Source organism: Clarias gariepinus, chromosome 5 (genome assembly GCF_024256425.1).
Source record: "Clarias gariepinus isolate MV-2021 ecotype Netherlands chromosome 5, CGAR_prim_01v2, whole genome shotgun sequence".
Taxonomy (NCBI): domain Eukaryota; kingdom Metazoa; phylum Chordata; class Actinopteri; order Siluriformes; family Clariidae; genus Clarias; species Clarias gariepinus.
The window spans coordinates 30,865,485-30,893,191 of record NC_071104.1 but is presented as its reverse complement, the minus strand read 5'-3'; the positions used below and the strand labels follow the sequence as shown (position 1 = coordinate 30,893,191).

Sequence of the window (27,707 nt, the reverse complement as noted above, 5' to 3'; positions counted from 1 at the left end):
AAAAACATCAGATTTATGTGTATTTTTCTTATAAGTGAGTGTCTTGCTTTATAGTTTGCATCATTTGTGGAAAGACAGGTGAGTCAGATTTCTTAATTTGGCTTATATCTAATAGCTTAATACACGGCTTCTGAATTAATATTTGATAAATGAGTGCAAAAATGTAAAAATTAAAAAGGCTATCAGTTCTAATGATAAAAAAAAATTAAAAGGTCTACTGGAAGATGTTTAAAAAAAACAAAGCACAAAGTTTAATGGATTTCAGGACCATCAGGAGATCTGTGGTTGCTTTTTGACTGAGGGCAGCATAAACTTTCCATATCTCCAGGAAGGCAGAGTGTCCAGAGTCCCCCCGCAGGCTGATCTCTTTTCTTCTCGATGCAGTGCGGCCACAGCATGCTGAAGGGCCGCTGCTGCTGCGTGCTCTTCCGGGACCTGCAGTTGCTGCTGCTCAGGGACATGAGCGGACACCGTGACACAGAGGCCCCCAGCACTCAGACCAGGGCTACAGAGGACTCAGTGCTGGACACGGCGGTGGCAGAGCTCTCCAAAGATAAACGGGATGAGCGCTTCTCATTCATTAGCTACGCTGAAGGCACGCCGGTGTGCAGGATCTGTTTCCAAGGGCCCGAACAGGTACACTTTTCAGAACCATTCACTGGACCATTCAGAATCATTTGTTTAATTAAATATTCGGCGGCAAAAGGATGCTTAACAATGCTTTTCCTTGTTGCTGAGCTGGTACACTTAATTTTATATATATTTATGGTACACAGTTGGATCCTAACCACCTTTAAAGGTAGGCTATACCAGATGTTCCATTCAACAGGTAAAAGACACATAGCCTACAAAAAGTACAAAAGTTGCTTCGAGGCACCAAGAAATGCACAAGGGATAGTACAGTTCAGCACACTTTCTCCCACACTATAATTTTTGTACACTAAGACACATTAACTATCCAGTGAACCCTTAAAACCTTTTTCTAATGGTGTTTGTGCACAGTCAAGGTTCAAATAAAACACAAGCATAATTTCTGTTAATTACTGTAAATCCTCCAGATGCCCTGTGGTGCACCACGTAGGGCAAGTGTTAAATCATTCATGGAGATAGATAGGAGCTTGTCTTAGAGTTCATAAGAGAGTGTCGGAGGAAAGGGCTTTTAAGGACTCACTTTTAGACATAAGAAGTACATTAAATGGTTTTAACTGTATCCAGTCATCCTTGTATGTGAAATATACTGCTGTGTAATTCAACATAGATCCTTCAGAGGCTTCTCCAGGGAGACAAACCACTCACTCTCATCATCTTACTTACTCATCGTCTATACCGCTTTTTCCTGTATTCAGGGTCACGGGGACCTGGAGCCTATCCCAGGAGGCTTAGGGCACAAGGCGGGGTACACCCTGGACAGGGTGCCAATCCATCAAAGGGCACACACACATACACTCACACACTCATTCACACACTACAGGCAATTTGGGAACACCAATCAACCTAACCTACATGTCTTTGGACTGTGGGAGGAAATCCACCAAGCATGGGAGAACATGCAAACTCCATGCACACAGAGCCGGGAATCGAAACCAGACCCTGTAGGTGCAAGGCGAAAGTGCCAACCACTACACCACCGTGCCGCCAGAAACAAACTAAAGACATAAGGTTCCAACCCCTTTAGGAAAGAAGTGAGTAAAAAGTAAAAGTATATAAGTATTATTGGCTTTCTAAAGGATTTTTTAAGCTTATCTAATAGAGAGTCACTGCTGTGGACTTCTCCATAGAACCTTCAAGGGTTTCCATAGATTGCAACAATAAGAAGGACAAGAATAAAATAGGTTTTCTCTAACAGATAGAATATATAAAACATTTTGGACTGTGTATAAAACTATAAAAGGTCCCAACCCATGCAGGACACTAAAATAGCAATTAAAAGCTGGATATTTTAGGATTCTCAGCTTCGTAAATGGTCTGGAAACTTACTGACCTGGCTAGACCATTCAACCCAAAAAGATGATTAACACAAAAACATTAAGCTTTCATTACAAAACATTCATTGTTAAATAGAAAATATAGCCATGCTTCACGAGCATGCTATAGAGTATAGGTATAGAATGGTCATGAAAGCATTCTATACAATCGAGTGTACTGTATATTTGTGAGCTTGATGTGTAACTGGGTATTTTGTTCTCTTTATGCTCAGAAGAAATGATTAAACCATAATAAATTATGATTTTTGGAAAATCTAATGGTTCAGATTGTTACTGCAGTCAGTTAATTAATTAGTAACATTGTGAACAAAATTGTTCAAACTCTTACCCCCCTAACGTTTACATATTGATCCATCTGGCAGCTGATCTGATCTGGTAAGTGATCAGTTCTCTTTTCCTGTGTATCTATGAATTAGATGTATTTAATAATTTCGTTATGGCTGAAAAATGTTGGATAGTGCATTTACAGTACTGAATGAGGGAGCTATGTGACGTGAAAGAAAGCTGCAGCTTTGTGTCAGCTCTGTCATTTGATCTCAGGCTTCACATGCACAAAAAAGGAAGTAACCTGATCCTATTCAGCAGGAATGGATACGATACTCTGCTGGTACACATGCTGCATGAGGTAGCAGTTCTAATAGCAAATAAAACTTATAACGTGCTTGGTTGGGTATATATATATATATATACATCTTAATGGATCTCATGTTTAAATTCTCTACGGAGGATTTATGCACAGCACTGTGCATAAAAGAGAAGCGTGGAAGGAGCGTTTCGTGACGTGTTCTACAAACCAATCATTTTCTTCTGTCTCTCCAATTATGAGATAGCAACCTGAAGCACCTGGGTTGTGTTATTCTGGAAGCTCACTAGATTCACTGTTGGAGCACTAAATACAAATAGGAGCTGTCTGCTGCACATAACACAACCCAGAGATATTAGGTCTCCCTACAAAATATAATCAGTCACACAGCATAAAAAAACAGCATAGTAATTGTGCTATTGTTGCTGCTGATCCAGAGAAATAGAGCAAACAGAGTCTGTCTGGGGATAATAAATTGACAGAAAGGAAGGCTTGGATGATAAGTATTTCTGGGGAAACTCTTGTGTAATGAATGTCAATCTTAAACTGGTATCCGATGGAAGATATCTGATGTTTTTGTAAGCAGAGATGCTGACAGGAAATGTAAGCATATTTTTTTTTATGCATTGCTTGTTTAGTAGTTATACCAATACATTCATGTAGGCTATAGATATTTATATTATTTTATTATTTTATTTTTAAAGGTAAATTTAGGTGGGTGTGGCCTTTTCCCCCATGATTAAAAAAAATGTGCATGGCACTGGTTTTTAAATTCTGTTCATTCAGTTATTATTTTTGTTCATAATTGCCTGCTATACTTTCTAAAAAATATTTCCAAAGATATAAGCAAAACCGGTTTTAGTCAAATTTTGATCAGCAGGTAGTTACAACAAACAATGAATAAATGATTGCTGCAAATGCATTGCATTAATGTGGTCTTTCAGTCCCGTGAGCTTCATATCCACATACTCGTCTGCTCAGTCACACCCACGTGAATGTAAAAACCTAATAATCACTAAATTTATTACTTTTTTTTTGCTCATTCCTAATGCACTTACCTGAACCCATGTGGCATGAATAGCTTGCCTCCTGTTTATATCTGTAGTTCTGTATGTGTATGAGGTTTAGAACATGTCATCTGTCCATTCTAAACAACATATTCGTATTGGGTTACGTTCCTTATGTAAACACTGAATCCCCAGTGGAATACACAAAAGAAATGATAAATAAACTGGCAACTGAGTAAATTGTGTCAGTCATAATAGCTATGACACAATGCACAGTCTTGTCCCAGATCCCATTTCAACTCTGCTTTAATTTAATATCTGTTCGTTCATGTATCAAACGTGAACCATACCGCAATAAACACATATTAAATCTCATATGACATGTCATCCTATAACACTGACACGCTATAACTCTAAATATGTATCACGGTTGTTGCAAAGATCTCATATCCGTTATCTGTGTGTATGCAGCTACTAGTTACCGGAAAACATAATAGTTACCAAAAGGTACATATACAGTAGCATTAATAATTCAAGTAACTCAAGCAGCTTTATCTTTATTATTTTATTTATATTTTTCTTTATTTGTATTATTTTGATATTGTATTATTTATTTAAATATCCATAAGCAATGCAAGAATAATGCTGCGCTTCTTGGCAGCATACAAGGGGCGTTCAAGTCAATCCGGGACTTGTGATGAGATTTCAGAACATATACAGAAGACGTCAAGCACAGTACGGTGATGAGACTTTTAGCCGCAGTAAAATATTAAATGGTGCAAACGCTTTTTTTTTTTAAAAAGGCCATACATCCATCCGTGCATGGCAATCCCAGCCGAGGTGGCTCGGAGCCCACTGCCACCGTTTCTGTAAACTTTCAGCAAGTGGAGCGCCTGATCCTTGAAAATCTAAGGATTAATTGTCGACAACTTGTAGAAGAGATGCATCGTTCAGTGGGACTAAGAAGATTCAGAAGATCCCAGGTTCAAACCCCACAACCACCAAGTTGCCACTGTTGAGCCCTTGAGCAAGGCCCTTAACCCTCAACTGCTCAGATGTATAACGAGATAAAAGTGTAAGTCGCTCTGGATAAGATTGTCTGCCAAATGCCTTAATGTAGATGTAAAGGAAGTCTTATCTGGGAATCATTGCAACTTCTGCCGTACATTCCTTACTTCACTCCAAGCGATTTTCACATGTTTGGGCCATTAAAGGAGTTCCTGGGCGGCTGGTGTTTCAGACGTGAAGCGGGCAGTACAATCTTACCTTTTTACCTCATAAGTGTTCTGTTATTCTGCACAATCAAAAGTCTTTGTTTGACTTAAACACTCTTCATAATTTCCATTGCAGCACACATGTCTATTTAGAAACAGTTCTGCGCTTTATAAATCCTAAGACAATCGTTATAAATCGCAATCCACAAACAGAATAATAACAATACTGTAATGTTCAGTGTTCATGAGTGTGCATGACATCTCCTGCGGTCATAACAGTACATTCAGTAAGCAAACAGCAAGATGTCTATACTCCAGCGCCCATTATAACACGAGTCTGCATTCCACTCCAACGCTACATTAAATTCCCCTGTACAGTGCCCTCTGCCCTCCCAGCAAATCAGTGATGGAAAAATTGATTTCACTACAGCTCAGGGCTCTTCTCATGTGGATTTTTGCCTGCCGAGCACACTGCTGAGCTATTATGTGCCGAAGGTGTCCCTTTTGCTGATATATATTCTACTTTGTCAATGGTAACACATGTAATTCATAGCTTCTCTCTGCAGTGTCACGGACAAAAGTGACATTGACACAATTACTGTATGACTTCCAACTGTACCATAATTACATGACTATTGATTTTTACAGTACAGGGTGACTCGATTACAACACATTTTGACCCACTTGTGGAAATGTTTAAGCACCAGATAACATGACAGTGACATGACCTCTATACTGTATATTTATAATGTGAGTATTCTGTATTGTGTGGATATTGGCTCACTACTTAGGATATGTTTCTGAAAGATTTCTGGTTCAACTCTTGGAAATAAAACGCAATAGTATGTGCAGTTCCTCTTCATCGTCTGTCCCGCTTTATCCTGTATCCTGGATCCCGCGTATCCCTGGAGACTTAGGGCACAAGGCGGGGTATAACATAATGTCTTCTGTTATAATTTGTTAAGTTTAAATTATGTGGAACATTCATCATGTCAGTCCCTGTGAATCAGCTGGTAATATTGCAATAATAATAATAATAATAATAATAATGATGATGATGTATTCGACCGAGTGCTTTGACATAAACCTGTGAGTTGAATTACAGCTAGTACAAGCTGTCAGATCTACTGTTATAAAAAAAAATTAATCAGCACCTCCAGACAAATTAGATTGGAGAATTCAACCGTTCTGTGGAATAAAAGGATATACAGCACGCTGTTCTAATTTTCTGTGGGAATTTCATGCTTAACAGCTGTGTCAACTCAACATGTACGGTTCAAAGCATGGATTCAAAAGGAAGCACAGATTCAATAATGGCCTGAAAGCCGTGTCTGAATCGTAGAGAAATTCAGTTTTGATTGAAGCTTCTAAAAAATAAGTATATACTGTATGAAATGTAAAGACTTTTTGGGGAGTTGGACCATCATATAGTCCTATCATAATTATAATTGATGCATATTACAATACATTTTCCTTACACCCTAATATATTTCATTAATTCAGTAAAGCTGCTTTGTAAAAATTGCTTTCGTTTTGAACTTCCAGGGTCTGGTTTCCATTTCCGGGTATCAGTTTCCTCCAGGTACTCTGGTTTCCTCCTACAGTCCAAAGACTTGCAGATTAGGCTAAATGGCATTCCTAAATTGTTTGAATGAGTGTGTGTGTGTGGGGGGGGGGGGTCCTGCAATGGATCGGCACCCTGTCCAGGGTGTACTCCACCTCATGCCTGGGTATCATCTCCTCTTTCCTAGAATAGGCTCCAGGGCTTGCTACTCTGTATACTGGATAAAGCGGTATAGACGATGAGTGAGAAAGTGAGTGAATATCATGGTTCTTTTTATAACAGTATATTGGATTCAGGATCAAGGATTTGATTCTTGCCACGTGTGGTATCTATGGAGTTTGCATGTTCCCCCTGTGCTTGCTGGGTTTCCTCCCACAGTCCAAAAGACATGCATTTAATTTCCAAACTTAGTGTGTAAGTGAGGTGTACCCCATCTCACACCCCGAGTTTACTGGCATAGTCTCCAGGCATTACCCCCCACCCTTCCCAATGCTGTACAAGATAAGTGGTATAGTGAGTGTACAATATATCTGTCTATGTTCAATTCTAAGGTATATGACTGTGCATGAGTCTGATATGTTTTAGCCTTCTATTTTACTGACTTGTCTTCATCTGCATTTAGATAGCTACGAAAGCATGCCTTGTTTCTAATGCCCCAAAGCATCCCAAAATTCATATGAGAACTACAGTACAGCTTTCAGTTAATCCAAACCTAGGCAGACTCACAGTGACTAGAGTTAGAGCTTTCCCTTCATTACATACCCTGTATGTCACTCCATTATGAAGTAAAGTTTGCGATAATTCATAATTCATTAAGCTGCACCATTGATAATCTTTATGAAGAGATTTTTTTATTAGTACACCTGCGATTCTTGAAATATTACAGCCACATCAGGTCACTGCAATGCCTCTGCTCACTTACTTGCAGGAGGTCATTAACTAACTTGTCAGAGATATTTACGGAGAGAGAGAGAGAAAGAGAGAGAGAGAGATTGTGTGGATGTGGAGCAGTTTTTTAGTGTTGCTGTGAGAATGAAATGGCGGCTGCTCACCCTCTGCCCCAATGTCAGTGGATGGAGGTGGATTAGCTTGGGTGTCTGGCTGGACTCCCTCTTTCCCCCTGTGCTTCCTTTCTCCCATTGGTCAGTTCAGCTCTCCTCACATCCTCCTTCCATCGTTCTCCCACCGCGTCCATCTGCACACGAGCCTGTTCCTGTACTCCTGCTCACTTGCTGTTTCCTCCTACTACTGCAAATCAGGTGTTACCTCTTTATCTAATACTCAGGGTTAGTTTGAAATTAAATTAAATGGTAAAGCTACACAGATTGTGACCCAGGTCACATTTGCCCAAAGGTTAAATATGTCTTTCATTCAATATCGGCTCACATTACACCTTTATTTGAAATGAGAACACATTTCTGGTTAATTAATTATTGGAAATGTTTTTTTTTTTCTTTTAAACTCTATATGTTCTATTCCATTTGAATGTTAAATAGTGTTTTAAACAGTGGGCATTGTCATAAAGCTGCATTGCAGAAATCCAGATTCCACTATGGATCGTTAATGAGCAAGAAGCCAGAGGCGACAATGACAAGGAAAAACCCCCCGAGATGACACAGGGGAGAAACCTTGAGAGGAACCAGTTTTGAAAGATACAATAGCGCGTCCTCTTCTGTGTGTCACATGGATAGTGGGAATATAAATTATTGTTCATCTAAAAATTATTGCTACTGTACATTGCCAAATTGTAGTGTGTGTTAAAAGGATTTTCCGTATGAGAATCGAGACGTTTCTGGTTATAGCAGCAGGTGTTGCAATATTCAAGTGAAATTATTTACTGAAGAATGTGTAAGGGGGGATTGTGTTGGGAAAGTGAAAAGATTTAGGAAATCCATGCGAAGTAGATTCTTCAAATGGAAGTAGAGCATTAGGATGGATCAGGCAGGTTCAGAGTGGAAAGAGAATCAGGAGTATTGGAGAACTTACAAATCGAGTAAATGCATATGACAAGCTGTAAGTAATAAGTTTACATTTGTAATTCATTTATTTAAGACTCCGGTCCGTTTGATTCGTACCATTTTTTTCCAGATCAGAAATGACCAGAGTTTCGTAGGAACAAAACATGACGCTGTGATGTCATGCCGTTTAAACATAACCGAGAGAACTCTACGGTGTTAAAATTACCAAAGCTCACTATTAAGTTTATGGACTGCACTTTTTTTTCCCTCTAAGTAGTAAACACCACCAAAGCCTCTGTAATCCTATTTTACCCGCAAAGCTATACACACATTTTAATGAGCACTGCACCTTATTTCTTTTTGTCGTTTAGAGATCCCAGGGTACCAATAACCGACGTATAAGTTACACTGATTGCTGGTTTGGGTTTTATGATGTACGGTTTCTGCGGTGTTACAGTATGCTTCACATCCATTAGGTCGTAACTGTTGTTTCAGCATGAAGATGAAATTATTGGTAGGCAGTGGGACTGTTCATTTTGTGCGTATCTCTTTGAGAGCATAGGGAAAGCACACTGTGTTTCTGAGTGTACATGTTGCTCTGTGGGAAGGTGGAGCGTTTGCGCTGAGATGACCACTCCGACTGTGCAGCACCTGTTCCTAAGTCTGGTCTCCACTCTGAGCTCTCAGCCAGAATGGCCTGGAGATTTCAGCCTGGGACTGAGTCATTTACAAATCTACAAACAACAGATTTTCTCCATATGTTTCCCTGTATGATAAAAACATATATTACTATTATTATAATTTGAATAATCATATTTTTTTTAATTATAAAGAGAAGCATACAGAGAAAATCTGTTGTTTGTACATTGCATAATATTACAGAGCATTTGTTTCTTTATGAACTGGTCAATTTAGAAACAGTGAATAATTTAACACTGTGATTTTCTTTCCAGCCTGTCTTTCTAACTTAGTTTTTTTCCCTGATTTTCTACCTAATTTAGTCGTATTCAATTTTCACATGTCAGTAGGGTACTCCACTACTACCAGTCTGGTCATGTGAACCCTGAACCCTGTGACGCCAGCCGACCGTATCATTTCAAAACTGCTCATCCACGCAACATTGGGAACAGAGCTATCCAATCCTTTTGCTTGCGTGAGTTAACAGGCACCTATGAACGCTAAGTGCCTCTCATCCCATCCCACCCCCCTGAAAGAGCTCTAGGTCCCCGGCTGAAGGAGGTTACAGCATCGCCCAGGAATCGAACTAGCAATCTCCGTATATTAGGGCAAGCACTTTACCACTGCGCCATTTGTTTACGCTGCGTTGCACGTCTTTCATCGTCAGCCAAATATACCACCTCCCGGTAATAGGAGAGTGAAACCACAGATAATAATAATAATAATTTACACACAATAATTTTAAAGTAGATTATTACATTGAAATTAAATTATTACATTTTAAAGTTAGAGGCCACCTAACTGTTATAATATTGCTTTTACTTACTGTTTTGTAAGAAAGCTCAGGCAGGTAACTAAGTACTGCAAAAGTTTCATTAAATTCTGTCTGGTTGTCGATTTAAGATGCGCTCACAGTTTCATGCATGCACAGTACGCTGTCAAAACTTGCGGTTTATAATCTGGCACAGAAATGCTCATAATTTTACTTATTCTCACTGTTTTGATTTCATTTATTGCGCAGGTTTAACTTTAGGCAAATACAGAAGGACTGGCAAAGTTTCATTCAAATCTGTCCAGGCAGTTTTGCGTGATGCTGTGACAAATCTGACTGGACAGACATACAAACATACAGACAGATGTTTTTCTGAGACCGGTTTTAGGTCCTTCAATGTATGAAACGTAAAGTTATTATTAAAAGAGCATTAGTTCTGACCAATGTGCAGACAAGACCTTTATCATATTCATATACAGTGGGGCAAAAAAGTATTTAGTCAGCCACCAATTGTGCAAGTTCTCCCACATCTCCCAAAAAGATGAGAGAGGCCTGTAATTTTCATCATAGGTATACCTCAATCCCAAACACACCATCCGGGGAATCAAGGAGAAGAAAAACCATAGAAAATCTTTGGAGGGAGTTAAAGGTCTGTGTTGCCCAGCGACAGCCCCAAAACATCACTGCTCTAAAGGAGATCTGCATGAAGGAATGGGCCAAAATACCAGCAACAGTGTGTGAAAACCTTGTGAAGACGTACAGTACAGAAAACGTATGACCTCTATCATTGCCAGCAAAGGGTATATAATAAAGTAGTGAGATAAAATTTTGTTATTAATCTAATACTTATTTTTCACCATATTTTGCAAAAAAAAAATTTTAAAATCCTACAATGTGGATTTTTTTTTCTTATTTTGTCTTTCATAGTTGAGGTATACCTATGATGAAAATTACAGGCCTCTCTCATCTTTTTAAGTGTGAGAACTTTCACAATTGGTAGCTGATTAATACTTTTTTGCCCCACTGTAGATGTAGTAGGGGGTACATTTAGCTTGGCTTTATGCTATCATTAGCTTTATTATGTTCTCGCCCCAAATGATACATTCTCTTCAAATCCTTTTCTTTCTTCTTCAATAAGGAGACCTACTGAAAGTCTCTCCTCCAGGAAATCCGGAGTTATTGGAAAATCTGGTTCTGATTTGAGACATAGCCTTAATTTCTTTCTTAAATACCAATGAATCATTGGCACTTTTATGTTTTTAGGTATATTGGTTCATTCATAAAATAGTGATGCTCTGACTGCAGAAAAAATTTCCAATTCAATTTTATTTGTATAGCATTTTTAACGATTGACATTGTCGCAAAGCAGCTTTACACAATCAAAAGAATTATTTAAGTTTGTATGAGATGTGAACATGTATGAATCAAAATGACACCAGGACGAGTCAGATAGCTTCAGGGGGCAGAGGGGGTCTGGATCACTGGCAGCTCAGAAGCGACATGTACAGTATAGCTCGAGAGAGAGAGTGAGGACCAAATAATAATCTTTTAAAATAGTTTTCTAGGTAGTGTGTAATTCCTATTTAACATGTGCAAATCTAATTCTCACAACCTCACAACGTTAGAGCAGACAGAGCATTGACAAGTGCCTGACAAAATGACACAAGTACATAAACACAAAGAAATCTAATGCTAATTCTAATGCACATTGCCTTCATCCCTGTTGCTTTTTTGCTTTTTGCCAAAGAAGCTTGTAGAGTCGTCTCATTCATTGTGATGATGTTTCGCCGAGCTTTAATGTTATGGCTGTTTTTTAAATGTAAAAATTGCAAGAACATTCCTAGTTTCAATCCAAACTTCCTTACTGATTTTGGTTAAGGTTGAAAAATGAAAAACGTCTACAATAAAAAAAACAAATGTACTGTAGTTACCTTTGTAATTCACTTGCCATGAATTATTAAGGGATTGGGGGGAAACTCACTGTAATTCAGCCCACTGCTTTTTAAAAATAACAAAAAACATGAGCTTAGTTTATTGTCAATGTTTTCATTGCTACATAATATATTTGGTGAGCAGCGTTTAGTGTGCATCACAAGCGATTCATTAATTCACTGTCCTCGCTGGTGTTCAGTATAACAGAGCACAACTTGTATGTGTGTGTGTGTGTGTGTCTGATTCCAGCTTCTCCAGTGTCTGTAAGCCTATGGTCAATAATTTAAATCATGGCTATTAAACAGAGCAGACAGAAATCCAATTGGTGTAAATGTGTAAATCTCACCACTCTTGGCTTTCTTCCCAGATCAAATCTTATCTGCCAATGTTTCTCAGGTACACGGTTATGAATGCCAACAAGACGAATGCATTAGAGGCACATTACATGATTTAAACAGATGTAGTAAAGAAAACACTCAGCAAGCTATGGGAACGTGAAAATGCATTTTAAACAGCAGCAGCAATAACACCAAAAAAAAAACAAAAAAAAAAACTTACTTCTCTAACAAAATTATTGTAGTGGGAGGAAAGTAATTTAGCTGGGACATTATTCATTGCTCGTTATGCAGATTGTGATCATTTGCACAGAAACTGTATTGATTTTAATGGAAGACAATGATGTGTCTCTCAGGAATTTCGCAGGAAAATCCATAAAATATGTGCAGTCATTCTGGTGGGAGGAAGAGAGTGGGCTAGTTGGTTTTTACAGGCCAGGCAGGAAGTTTAGGGGAGAGAACTATTTGTACTTTCCACTATTTTCAGCTGCATAAACTAGGAGTAATTGAGTTGAGTAACAGAAACTGAATAATTTCCCAATGCAGTGACATTGCGTACATCGCATTTTTATATGTATATATAAAACGCAATGTACGCAATGTCATATATACACATATCACAGTGTATACCTTTTATTTTTTTTAAATCTTACTTTTACAAACATTAGTTGGTAATCCCTTAAACTTACATTTTTTATTATTAAATTGAAGCTTCTTATTTCTAACCACAATGAAACTAACAAAAGATTGTGGTGGATCGATCATAACATCTTTAGTTAACTCACTGGGCAAATAAAAAGCTCCAATCTGTTGCCGAGTCCCATCTTTGAATTCCCAAAAATCTGCCTAGGCTTTAAAGTGGTAGCTAGCATATTACAGTGGGAGATAACACAACTCTAAAATAACCAGTGTTGGGAGACGTTACGTATTACGTTTTAAAGTAACTAATAACATTACAAAATTACTGACTTTAAAAAAGTAATCAGGTACATTACAGCATTACTTTCTGATGAAAGTAACTAATTACTAAAATGAAAACTCCTTTGTGATTCCTCATGCATGTTGTTTCAGTCAAGCCGTCTATAATTATTCTACCATCATCACTTAGCGAAGTTTGGCCCATAATCTGTTAACTACTAATACCCCTATCTCACCTATGGTTTCGCATCATGATTCACCGTGAGTTTTGGCGCTGTGATTAGGTTTTCATCTTTCTGCGCGTTGGCCCTCGCATAGTCGAACCGCATAGGTGAGATAGGGGTATAACAGCAGGAATAACAGAGGGGGGGCGGGTTATTGGGGGCGGGGCTTGTAGGACGGCTTTCACACACACACAGACACACACACACTAACGGATTGGGATTCACTGCTGTCCGGCTCATAGTTTACACAAATTGTCTAAATTACGGATTACATTTTTGAAAAAATAAATGGTCTTTAAATGGCGGACCTAAGACGTTAGATTTCTTCATCAAAAAATACATTCAAGAACTAAAACACCCAACACTGGAAATAAAACACCCAACACTGGAAATAAAACACCCAACACTGGAAATAATATATACTGTATGTAGCCAGCTAGGACTCTTTCTGCTTTTATTAGGGGAATTTTTACAGGTATTCTTTGCAATACGCATCTGGTTCTTGGCACAAGATTATTTGTTTGGGGCCAATCCAAAGGCTTTAGAAACATTCTCCAACATTTTTTCATGTAGTTTAGGGTGGATTATGAGGTATGTTTTTGGATTATGGTCCTGTTATAAAGCCAACTTGCTTTTATCTTCAATTGCTTGACCCATTGTGCCACATTTGTTTTAGGAATTTGTTGATATTTTCTGGAAGTCATTTCTCCATAGGCGGCATGGTGGCATAGTGGTTAGCACAGGGCTCCAGGGTTCGGGTTTGATTTTTGCCTTGGGTCTGTGTGCATGGTGTTTACATGTTTCGATGGGTTTCCTTCAGTAACTCTGGTTTCCTCTTACAGTCCAAAGTCATGCACATTTATGCTACAGTAATTGGCATTCCCAAATTGCCCGTAGTGTGTAAATTTGATGTATGAGTGTGTGCCCTGCAATGGATTGGCACCCCATCCACGGTATACCCTACGTCATGCCCTAGGTCTCCTGGGATAGGTTCCAGGCCCCCACAACTCTGTATACAGGATAAAGCAGTATAGACAATGAGTAAGTGAGTAAGTACAGTAATTCTTCCATCTACTGAATGTTTGCATGTGTTTCCTGCGCCATTGGCTTTCACACAATGTTAATGCATAATAAATCCACAACGATTTTTAACAGTTACCAAGATGTTTTTTTTTTTTTTTTTTTTATCAAACTCTTTTTTTTCTTCCTTTCTCCAAACGTACATTTGGCAACTTTGGCCAATCATTTCCTTTTTGGGTGGCATCAACAAGCCACAGCTGCAGTCAGCAACATTATCACATTATCAAGCAACTAATACTCCACAGTGTACTGGGTTGCCAACGTAAATTACATGAAATATTCAAATCTTGGTTTTGTACCTTCTGTGGTTTGGCCTAACTGTACGCTAATGTAAGTGTTATTAGCATGGACCGAACCATGATGTTTGGTAGGTTTCTGATGTAAAATGTATTTTTTACGTACAAGATTTTAACTTATGACAGGATTAATAGGCTATAACCCCATCATAAGCTGAGAAGCATCTTTAGTTGTTTTGCACTTCAGATGTTAAATTTAGGTTAGGTTTCTTTCTGATGACTCTTCCATGCACACCATATTTGTGCAAACATTGCTGCATACCAGAACAGTGCACCAGCACTACCTTGTCAGCCAAACCTTCCTCCAGGCCCTTTCTGACATATGTGGGTTTTGCCTCACTTTTTATTGGCCAGCATAGTGGTGGTTCCATCTGAAATGTTCTGGGTTGAGCGCAGAAACAGTCATTGGCTCCCACGGTTCTCTATCTATTTTATTTATTTTTTTACTTGGGATTTACTTGTTTTTGGAGATTTCTTAAGAGTATTGTGCTTCTAATGACAATTCTTGACTAAAAAGAACTAAAAGAAGGCAATTAAGGCTTAACAAATAAATACATTTTAACCAGCTGAAAAGGTGTCCAAATGTTAACATGTGCTATAATTGCTGTCATTTTTTTCTAGTGTTTTTCAATTACATCAGTTATAAAGTAATTGTACTTTATAAGAAATCTATTGAAGTGAGGTTATGTTTACTTTTTAACAAATTATGTTGCATAATTGGGATAATAACTCACAATCTCCAGACATGGTGAGGCTCATTAAATGTAAATGTACATGCCTAATAATTTTTTTAAAAAGGCAGTAAGTAGTACGTTTTTTTTTACATACTTTAACTTAGTTGCCTACGGGGTAATTATAATTAAAAACACAATGCTCCGTCTTTGACATCTGACTGTCCTGGGGTACTTATGTACTGTACTTTATATGCCCTCTTCTGACTAAGTGGATTTGACTTGTTATACAAGTATATAAGTCTGAGCCACTGAGATTGAAATAGGTGCACCCTGATCACTTGCTCTGTACATTCATATAGCTGTACCTTTGTGTTTTCTGTGTGTGTCAGGGGGAGTTGCTGAGTCCTTGCCGCTGTAGTGGTTCTGTCCGCAGCACTCACCAGCCCTGTCTAATTAAGTGGATCAGTGAGCGGGGCTCCTGGACATGCGAGCTTTGCTACTATAAGTACCAGGTCATCGCCATAAGCACAAAGAATCCCTTACAGGTAAGTTTCCACTCTCACACACTCTCTCCGCCTCTGCACATTTGAAAAAACATATTGGCCAACATATCCTAAATCAAAATCTACACCAGCCTTCATAGAAATGGAATCTGGGCAGAAGTATTACCCAGTCCCTAGCGTCTTTCAATCTTTACAGGCTGTTCTCCTGGAGACAGTTTATACCTATCCTTGTACCTCTCACGATTAATGATGCTGCTCTACTGAAAAGTTATGACAATTATTTTCCTTTACAAAGAAATGTAATCATTTTCCTTCTCCTTCACTTCTCCAAGTGGCAGGCCATCTCGCTGACAGTAATAGAGAAGGTTCAGATTGCAGCAGCCATCTTGGGCTCGCTCTTTCTAATCGCCAGCATATCATGGCTGGTGTGGTCTTCGCTTAGTCCTTCGGCCAAGTGGCAGCGCCAGGACCTGCTCTTTCAGATCTGCTATGGCATGTACGGCTTCATGGATGTGGTGTGTATCGGTGAGTATAGTTAAATCATTTCCACTCATGTTCAAAAAACTAAATCTAATTTTTTTTTTGTTTGTTTGTTTTTTTTTTTGCACTGGGACACGGTACAGTTACTAATGCAGAACGATCAGGACGGTGGTTGAGTCTCTGCATCTGTTAAACAGCCCCAAGGATTTCCTTGGAGCTTGTTGGGTGGTGACATCAGTTCGTATTTAATGCTAGAATTACATTTAACTTTAACAACAGTAATGTTAAGTTAAAATGAGAGATGAGTTGCTTGAAGTGTCCACCCTGCCTCCTTATGCTTGTGTTACCAGCTGGGAGAGATATCACACAGCATGCATGATGATCTCGGTTTATTATCAGCAAAAATAGCATATTTAAGCCTTTGGCCACATGTCGCATTCATCCATTAAATCAAAAGTACAAAGTCATTAAAAAGGATATGTACTGTAGTTGGATGGAGACCCAAAGACAGATAGACAGACAATAGGAAGGACATTAGCATGTTCCGGGGAGAAAAAAAGTGTTCCGGCGAGCCATATAAGGAATGAGGAAGCACAATAAGGGGATTGTTTCATGGACATATGGCGAAGGACAAAGAGTATGTAAAAGATAAAGGCATAGAAAAGTTCCACAATGTCAGAAATCCCTAACAAGTAAAACAATGGATAAATTTCACTCTCAGCTTTTTGTTTCATGTGATAAATGATTTTACATCATATATGATGGGAATAATCTCAGCACTAAACATTGCTGTGCCACGTTGTCTATTAGAGAACAAACTGGTGCAGTACTCATTTGGTGCAGAACTCATTTCAAATAATAATAAGAAGTATGAGAGCATGTGCATTGAAATGCTTCCATAAATGGGCTCTTTTCACTAAAGGTTGTTAGGTTCAAATGCTGAACGGTGATGTTACTACTTTTAGCTCCAGCCACAACTTCCTTTTTTAGTAGATCTGGTACCATGACAAGACGGGTAAGCAAATTCAAAACAGGCAGTTTGTTAAAGCCACATTTATCATCATACGACATCATACATTGAAACACTCTTTGCTGGAAATGTCTTATAAATCAATTCAGTGCCAGTTGGAAACTGTTGAATGGCATCATTTTGTAGTTGGAATAATGGTATTTAATGAAATGTAACCTTTTTATTCATGGTGTTTTGGGCAAAAAGCTTATTACACAAAAACCTCTGTTTACAGCAGTCCCTTATTGTACCATGTCAGAGATTTATTCATTTTTTAATCATTCATCTTCTATACCACTTACCCTGTTTACAGTATATCCCAGGAGACTTGGGACATAAGGCGGGGTATACCATGAACAGGGTGCCAATCCATCACAGGGCACACACACACACAATACAAGCAATTTGGGAATGCCATTTAGCCTAATATGCATGTCTTTGGACTGCTGGTTGTAACTGGAGTACCCAGAGGAATCTACGCACACAAACCTGATGCGGAAATCGAACCCTCGACCCTTAAGGTGGCGCCTTATATTCTTATTAATATGTAACCCATTAATGCGCCATAATGTGCAGTTTTTCGATAGGCACATGACCCCGCTATTGTAAATAGTATATCATTAAAACTGTTTGTCTATAGGTTACTCGCATGGGCAAATTAAACCTAATGTAAAACCAGATGGTCAGTTACTGGCCAGTTGCTCAGGTTGCTTCTTGAGCTTTATAGCCAAGTAGACACTCCCACTCAAGTGTAGAGTGAATAGACCTGAATGTGTGTGTGTGACTTTTTTTGACAGCTATGATGGAACTAGGACACTTAAAAAAAAAAAAAAAAAAAAAAAAGATAAATTGAAACAGCAGGTGGAACACCAGAAACACTAGCTGAATTGCACCCAGTCAGCGGTATAGTGGGCTAAAATTGACAGGATCTCAAGACACTCTCGCCATCATCCTTACCTGACAGGAATGGTACTGTTATTAAGCTGAGAGAAGGCGTAACCAACTACTAGGAGAGAAATTGCATGTGACCATTTTTTTTATTTTTTTATTTCTTGACTTCAAATCCAAACTTCAAACCCAAGTCTGGAATTTATACTTTAAGTAAAGTTCAAGTAACAGATAAGCAAATTTATGAAAAATGTCCAGATCTCAAGTAGCACATCACTAGTTTCTTCTGTAGAGAAAGAGTATGTGTGTGTGTAAAAAGATAACATAACATTGTATGTGTGTGTGTGTGTGTGTGTGCGTGTGTGTGTCAACCGAGACAGAGACAGATTATGTGTGAGGGACCCTGGGTCAAAGAGTAAAATTGAATTTCAGCAAAGAGGACATTAGGAAGAAATTGGGGTTAGAGTTAGGGCGATCCCACCAGCAGAGCCCAATCCTCAGTCACTGTAGGGATGTGAAAATAATGAAACAAGTATCTCTGATTTCTCGGTTATATTTAAAAACACAGAGCTATTGAATTAATCACTGAATTAATGTCTTGTTCTCAGCTGGAGTTATGTAAACACAGGAAGTGTTAATGAACATAGGGGAATTTTGCTGTGTGTAAGCAGGGATATTGAAAAGGGAGTGTTTTGGCATCAGTTCGGCAACCAAGTCGTCCATATATATGCATGTGTGGATGTGAAATGAAGCAGCTAAATGAGATTGAGGTTGAAGTTCAGCTGTATTCAGCTGTGCATAAGCAGTGAGTCTTTAGTATAGTCATGCTGGTGAGAGAGAGAGAGAGAGAGAGAGAGATTTTTTCCAGTAGCCACGGCACAAATATTAATTTAAAGATATCTAAACTCGGAGAGAGAGAGAGAGATTACTACTCCCTCCTACTACTGCAACATTGGTTCTTTTAAATATGTTAATTATGAATTTGATTATTTTATTATTATTATTATTATTATTATTATTATTATTACATTTGAACATTAATGCCTAATTGATATAACATCTGCATCATCACTGAATAGGCTCACGCCGCTGATTCTGAACCAGTAGTGTAAATTAGAAATGAGCTCTGAGAGTCTCCAGGCTCTTGATATATTCGGCTCAAGCCAAACACCAATTTCATAGAATGCTAAATACGCATAAACACACGCACACACGCACACGCACAAATAGATAGGAGGTAGGGAGTCTTAGCATCCCCAAACACAAACACAAAAAGAAAGAAAGAGATTTACTTAGTCAAGCAAAGCAGAAGGAAAGAGTGAAATGAATGTAGCGGCACACTGATTCCCAAATTAAACAAGGGCTGAGAAGAGTGGGGAAGGAGAGAGCGTGTCGAACCATCAGCGGCGACTGTGGTATGCCTGACTGTGGACGATCATTAATGTTACTCTGCTGGGATGAATGTGGCAGCCTCCAGGCACTTTGTTTAAAAAAAAAAAAAAAAAAAAAGGCAGAGAGAGCTCAGAAGGAAATGGCCACTGAGAGTATATGGAGTGAAGGAACTGGAACTAATCTTCACTGCTATTTTATAAAGACAGAACCATTATTTGAAGACCAAGCTTGTATTGGAAAGCTGGTATAAGAGGCTTTTTTTTTTATCCACAGGACACGTTTCTATTTACATCTCATTATGCTGCAGACTAGTTCACGGAGTAGGCTGGATACTTATATGGAAAATGTGTTATACATGGTTATGTTCCATAAGCGTGATAGAAACTTACTAGATTTATCTTATATTTCCACTTATTCCACTTTCAAATATCAGCTAGCTTCCAGCGTTCTAGGTTTGAAAACCCAAATAGCATAAAATGGAAATCTAGTTTGCTATTGTATGTAGGGTTTAAAATCCCCTGTTCCACACACCAAGTAGTGCCCTTGATCAGGGATTACAGAGGGATTTGGGATTCAGACGGTAGTTAGCTTTGTACCTCGAGTTTTTCATTAACAGAACACCAGAGACAGTACATAACTGACATAACATTATCAGATGTACTTTCACCCATGCTTCAACCAGTAGTTATTAACGGTTGTTAGAAAACCTGTGATGCAGATTGATACATATAGTTTAAAACAAACTACCTGCATTATTATCACCATATATGGAAAGTGTCTCATCCAATCAGATTACTTGGTCGGAACTAACCATTGTATAACCATTAATTAAATAATTAAATAAAGTTTTAATGCATGTTGAAACTTTTAATATAACATACAATAATATGGTACTGCCTGTACCATACTGTACCATACCAACACTAACATATCTATCATGGTAGAGTATCTATGAACATACCATATTACTGTAGGTACCTGCTGGACATTGGTATCCACTTTGGTTAGCTTTGGCCATACATCTTTAATATGCCCTGGTTCTGGACTATCCCCATTTTTTCACATTGTAGGGTTTAGGGTTTTTTTTCCTTCTCTTTTGCATCCACCATCATTCGGAAAAAAAAAGGTTGTTAATTAGCTCATTAGTTCAATTGCATGTGTTGGGAGCTGGGAAAGCACTCTAGTGAGATAAGTAGTGGTTTCTTCAGGACCAAGGTTGAGACGGGTAGTGGTTTCTTCAGGACCAAAGTTGAGATGGGTGGTGGTTTCTCCAGGACCAGGGTTGAGACCGTGGTGGGTTTTCCAGGACCAGGTTTTGGAACCTGTCCTTTAAGTCAAAGGCTTAAAATTTGCTAAATTTACTGCCAATAAAAGAAAACATGTTCAAGGTCCTCCAGGTCCCGGGTTTGATTCCCACAATGGGTCTGTATGCATGGAATTTGCATGTTCCACCACGTGCTTGGTGGGTTTCCTTCAGGTTCTCTTCCCACAGTCCAAAGTGTTCCCAAAATGCCTGTAATGTGTGAATGTGTATGCAAGGTCCTGACTGACTACATCAGTTCCTACATAAATGGATGGATGGATGGATGGATGGATGGATGGAAATACTAGATACATTTAATCCCATATTTTTCTTGCTAAGATGTAATTTTTTCAGTGTGAGAGTGGAAAAACAAAGAAGTGGCTCCCAGTCAGAACAATGTGCAAAATACAAAATATTATGCTCTTTATAATGGTTTCTTAGAAACGCTGCTTTCAGTAAACTCACCTCTGAGTATTAAAGTATGTTTGAGATTATAAACCCCAGCTCTTACCCAACTGAAGGTTTCCTAGAAACAACTTGAATGTTTAGTTGCAGAATGCTTAATGGAGAACAGCGGGAGATCAAACACTCTAGCTCAGGGCCTGGACTGTATCATGTTTCTGCTCTAATATATCTGAATCAACCTCCTGCCCTGAATATTAGCTGATAAAAGGAATTATATTAGAGATGAACTGTGGGTCCTGTTCCATCTATCGTTAGATTTAAAGGGTTAGGATGTTTGCACACTAAAGATTATTATTTGTATTTTTTTTTTCTCAATCTGTTAAGCTGAAAGCTGTTATATAGGTGCAGACCAAAAGACCAATCGCTGGTTAATTTATATGAACACGATGCATCAAATATTTTAACAGGATTGGCCTGAACTTGCCGCATGACTTCCTGTTTCAAGTTTTAAAATGACATGGATAAAATGTTCTGTGGTAGCCTGCAGAAAAGATGCAAGGCCTCCTTAACATATGGAGCAGCAATGGCATGCAAATGCACAAGACCACAATTTACATTTAAAATGACACAGCAAGAATATGTGAAAGTCAATACACACTGCATGCTAAACTGTCAGTGGGCATTTAGTAGAAGACATAATATCGATCAAGCTTTGGTTTGGAGTAAATATGATAATAGAGTGAAATAATATTTATGGAGTAAATATGACATTGATTCTTGAAAGAATTTAAAGTGATTCTTGAATTGATTTTTTTTTTCTTCCAGAATCCTAATCAGTTACTTGGGTTATGTTAAAATTATACCTCATACTTTTTTGTTACTTTAATCTCTCTTAACAAGGGTTTATTAAATAATAGGTCAGAACCTGAGAATGAGAGTATAATGTCGATCACATTTCTTTTTCAATCACATACATAAATTGCTGTTTTGCATCCACATACGTACAGTCTTGTGCAAAAGTTTGGGCACCCCTTGATGAATAACAGATTTCAAAAGATTTCTTTAATTGAAAAGAAGTCTCTTTTGAAAATGAAAAAAAATGCACAATATTTTTAGCAAACATTGATGCATAGTTACTTTTTATGTCATAAATTGAACATAGATAAAAAAAAAAAGATTATTGTGGCACTGTGCAAAAGTGTGGGCACCCTACATAATCAGTACTTAGTAACACCTCCTCTGGCAGATATCACAGCTTGCAAATACTTTTTATAGCCAGCTAAAAGTCTTTCAATTCTTGTACTTGGGATTTTCTCCCATTCTTCCTTGCAAAAGGCTTCTAGTTCTGTAATATTCTTTGGTCATCCTGTATGCACAGCTCTTTTAAGATCCACCCACAAATTGTCAATAATGTTTAAATCAGGGGACTGTGATTGCTATTTCAAAATCTTCAGCTTACATCTCTTGAGGTATTCCCTAGTGGATTTCAAGGTATGTTTGGGATCATTGTCCTGTTGTAGAAGCCAACTTTTTTTTTTTACAGATGGGGTGATGTTTGCTTGCAGAATTTGCTGGTATTTAGTGGAATCCATTCTTCCCTTCACCTTGGGCTGCAACACAACCCAATAGCATGATAGATCCACCCCCATGCTTAATAGTCGGCAAGGTGTTCTTTTTATGAAATGCTGCTCCTTTTTCTCTTCCAAACATGCCTTTGCTGATTGTGGCCAAAGAGTTCTATTTTAACTTCATCAGTCCACAGCACAACGCATCAGGCATCTATAGATGTTCTGTTGCATACTTCTAACGTTGGATTTTATGATGGTGACGCAGGTAAGGTTTTCTTCTGCTGACTCTTCCTTGAAGGTCTTGTGTAACGGTGCACCACCACTCCTGAGTCTGCTTAATCCTCCTGCAGCTTTTTTGCAATTAAATGGGGGATTTGATTTGTATTTCTGACCAGCATACGAGCAGTTCTCTCTAAGTCATCCAGATCTTATCTTGACCTCCACAGTTCCCCTGAACTGTCAACCCTTAATTACTTAATTTCTCACTGTGGAAACTGCAAGCTGACAATGCTTTGCTATCTTCTTGTAGCCTTCTCCTGCATTGTGGGCATCAATAGCTTTCATTTTCAGAGTCTTACACAGCTTCTTAGAGGAACCCATGGTTGTTGAGTGTCCGCAAGTGTGTGCACAAGGTTTGAAGAGTCAAAGTTTGTAAAACTTTGAAATATGGATTTACTAATGACAGCTGTTGCCATGCATTAGATGTAACAAGCTGATTAAGGCATAAAGCCATGTAAAAAGAATCTGAGACTCTGGAACTCTTAGGGTGCCCAAACATTTGCACCGTGCCATAATATTTATTTATTTATTTTTTTCAATTTATGGCATAAGAAGTAACTATGCATCAATGTTTGCTGAAACATATGTGTTTTCAATAAATATCTTTTTAATAAAAAAAATCACCAAAATCTGTTATTTATCAAGGGGTGCCTAAACTTTTTCACAAGACTGTATATTTCAGTGTGATCAACGGTAAGTGGTCTACAGTACTTACTGGAAGAGTGCCTCATTTAAAACGATGATTTTTTCAATTCTGATTGTCTCATTAACTAAAACAACTGGGATGCAAAATTACTTTTGCTTGATGGTTGATGTGAGTTTGATGTGTTGACTCTTAGATTTTAATACTTAGAATAAGAAAATCAACATTTTGGGATTGACTCCTAGCAACCTTCTGATGTAACACAGTGTGTCTTAAAATGATACTGTATTGCATCATTATAGAAAGATATTGAATCAGTGACTAAAAGGTTAGTGATTAATGACATTAATTAAGAAAGGTTAATGACATTTGCTGTAAGCTATTTTTGTTATTGAATTTTTAGCATTTTTTAATTTGTTGCAGCTCTAGATCCGATTACTTTGGACAATTTTTAAAAACCCCTGTGAGCTAATAAAAATTAGAGCCAGGTTAAGTATCTGCAGTATATTTTTAAAGATTGACATAACCCTTAGCTAAAATTTAAACCATAGTTAGCTAACCATTAACCTTGATTTTTTTTAAAACCCAATACCATTGCCGATGCATTTAAAGTAAGCTAAAAGATAAAACAATTACATAACATCTATCTTCTCTATGCTCTCAGCTCTGATTGTCCACGAGGGCCCTTCCGTCTTCCGAATATTCAATCGCTGGCAGGCTGTAAACCAAAAGTGGAAAGTTCTGAACTATGATAAAAAGAGGGACAGCGAGGAGCTAAAGGCCAGTGAAGGCGACTGGACTCTCTCACTGCTCCATCAGCAGGAGCAGGCGGGAGACGGTATATCACCGTCAACCTCCTCATTAATGGCTCCCGATACGCCAAACACCACAGCAGCAGGTCTCACTACAGAGGACTCTTCACACGACCACAGTAACGATACTACAGGGACTGACCATCACTGTCCTTATAGCTTTTTTCATCTCCTAAGTCACCTTAGGCCACAAGAGCTACGCAGCCAGTCAGGAAACACCAGCAACACCAGCAACACCAGCAACCATCAGCCCAGAGAACTGGTCATGAGAGTAACCACTGTGTGAGCAAAATGACATGCCTTATCATTGTGGACTTGGAATGCCAAAAAGTACAAAGGGTGGACGTTTTAATGGTCATGTCTAAATGGAAGAAAAGCACAATTTCTGTTTGGTGCGCAGGATGAAATCTGGATTGTGAACAACAATCCGTAACTGTAATGACACAATTTGACATAAAAAAAATATATATATGTGTATCTGTACCTTTACAATACAGTGTGTCTCTGAGTCCACCTGTCACACATTTTCCTTCATGTTGAATTCATTTATCTGTATATGTGACCACATTCTTTCACCATCCCAATCAGAAAGACCAGGTCGGGAAGTAGATAACAAAAAACTGACACAGCACATCTGTCAACATTCTGTATTAAACAACTGTACAGTCTGAACGTTTACAGTCAAAAACGGTTTATCTCACAGGGAAACTGTTCTCAAGTGTTTTTGTTTTTTCCCGAAGTCACTGTAAAACTGAAATTTCAAAATAAGTGAAGAGATAGGACTCTTATAATAACTGTGCGTTTTTTCCTGAGGAAGGCATTACTTTCTCAGTCATATGGGATGCCATGAAGTGCTTATGTCAGATGTTTTCCTATTTCCACATGGAGTTCTGAGATTACTTTTGCCTTGTTGCCATTTCAGTACTGAAAAGGAAATAAACTTTAAATATGCCATTGTGAACATAATCTTTAAGTTTAATGTGTTTTTCCGTTCATAGTAACAAACACAAAATGGGGTACAACCACCATTTTGGTTTTTTTTAGACATTTCCGAGCAGGTGTGTTGGAGATGAATGAGCTGGAAGTACTTTTAGAGGCCAGTATCTGCTGATTTTGATCTGCGAACCCTGAATAATTCAGTCACATGAAGTGCTGATATCAATGGGCTTGAGTTACATTAACAGCTTCCTTGGGAAAGCCTGGTGCTGCGAGTTCACAGAGAATTAATTTGCCCCACTTCTCTTTGCACTTTTATCGATGTCAGCGTCTTTTTGCCGCAGCAATCTTGGAAATTAGTCAAAATAGGAGAAAAGTCTGTTTAAGAAATGAATGAAAGGTTCATGGGTTTTTTCATGAGGAGAAGAAGATATCAGGTATTTTGGCACACACGTTGCACCTACAGTAAGTCTTGTGCTGTTTTTACTGCATGAAATATTTTATGGAGGAGTAGCGTATGTTCAAGCATTTATTTTGTTGAAGGTTTAATAGTTCCTATAACTGCTTGTGGCAAACCTGGTGTAGCTGTCAAAATAATGAACAGAACTGTACATTTCTGCTTGCAGTCCCATTTTATGGCATTTTTTAGAATCAGCATTAAATCACCAGGGTTTATTGGTTCAAGGTACCATATAAGCCTGGAGGATTCATTCTCACAAGATGTAAGTAGCTTCTTGGATGGGGGGGTGAGATTTGTTGATGATGTCGAACACTTATGAGATGAGAAGAAATTCTGGAAGGAAATCAACAAATGTACAAAGTTTGCATGCATGTACTTTTCATTTACGTTCAGTACAGAGCTATACTGAAGATAACACAGGAGTGGCCTAACTGGCATAGGTTATTGGTAGAGTAATTTCTCTATACAAGGCTACTACTAACATAGTCCAACAAATTGTTGGGTTCAACTATGGTGCTTTGAAAATCCCTTTTGTTGCAGTTGAATGTCTCCCACTGTGTGGTTTGTAGTTTCCCCTTCTTTAAACGTCTTCATCCATTGCTCTTGTTAGTGCTGTCATCTCTGCACTGTAAATATTTTGTAGTGCAGTTGGAGATCGTCAACTGCAACATAGTGGATTTTCAAAGAGAATTTAACGATTTGGGTTCAACGATGGCACGAATACGTTACTTGTGATGGAGAGTATGTTGAGTAGTACCATTGTATAGAGAAACAGGTACACTACCAACTCACTCACCCATTTTCTATACCGCTTTACCCTGTATTCAGGGTCACGGGGGTGTTATAGTAAACAGTACAACAGTATAGTAAGACCCAACAGGGGAGACGATTACCCATAATTCTGCAGCGCAAAAGAAAGAAAAAACGTTGGCTCAGTTGTGATAACGCATGAAGGGCATGCGTGATACATGATACTCTGTACTTGTAAACCAAGACTTGTTCATTTTTCAAGTCAAAATTTTTTTTGAGCAAAAAACCTTTGCTCATCTTGCGGAACACTTGCAAACCGCGTTAGTCGCAAACCGAGGTTCCACTGTACTTTCAGCACAGCCCTGGTACAGAAATAACATTCAAGCCCTGGATTTACTATAGACTTTGATCATAAAACGAATTGAAAAAAAAAATTATTCAAAAGAATGTCAAGAACCTGACCAGTTCTCTTTCACGGTCCAAATCACACCATGCTCTATCGTTATTTTCAGAGTGAAGACATTAAAATTATATCTAAGATGTCTGAGCAGTACAAATTTCTCACCTCAGGAGGGGGGAGAAAAGATATTTCTCTTCTGGTTGTCTACTTTAATGTTTCTGCATTTTAAACAGACTAAAAAAAAAGAATTCTCCACAATAGTAGGGATATTATGTGAAACGTGTCAAGACAATATCAAGCCGTAAAAGACATTAAAAGCATAAAATATAATGAAATGTTATATTGATACTGGTTTTGACAGAAATATTGTTTGCTAGAGCTCCGTAAGAGACAACATGCACTATAATGAGTATATGGTTATGCTGGCTCAGGGATTGTTAATGTCACAGTCAGAGTGCGATATCTGAATATAAGCTGATTTTAATGAGGCTCCTCCTGTACAAGGACACTTCCTCCTCTATCTTTTTTAATGCTGAATCATTACTTTAGTAACTTAAGGCAGCAGAAGCCCCCTCATTAATGCTAAGGTCTAGTGATTCAAGCACAAATTGCCCTGTTTGGACAACTCCTTCAAGTTAAATGGTGTATTGATTTACAAG

At 38.3% G+C, this 27,707-nt stretch overlaps 1 protein-coding gene across 1 annotated transcript; it reads left to right on the top strand.

The window, feature by feature from the left end:
• Nucleotides 1-25,416, top strand: marchf4b (membrane associated ring-CH-type finger 4b). Its single transcript, XM_053497108.1, has 5 exons — nt 1-78; nt 329-636; nt 15,610-15,765; nt 16,056-16,248; nt 24,355-25,416. The coding sequence occupies exons 2-5, from the start codon at nt 379-381 to the stop codon at nt 24,786-24,788; spliced, it is 1,041 nt and encodes a 346-aa protein (XP_053353083.1). The 5' UTR covers nt 1-78; nt 329-378; the 3' UTR covers nt 24,789-25,416.
• Nucleotides 25,417-27,707: the final 2,291 nt, after the last annotated feature.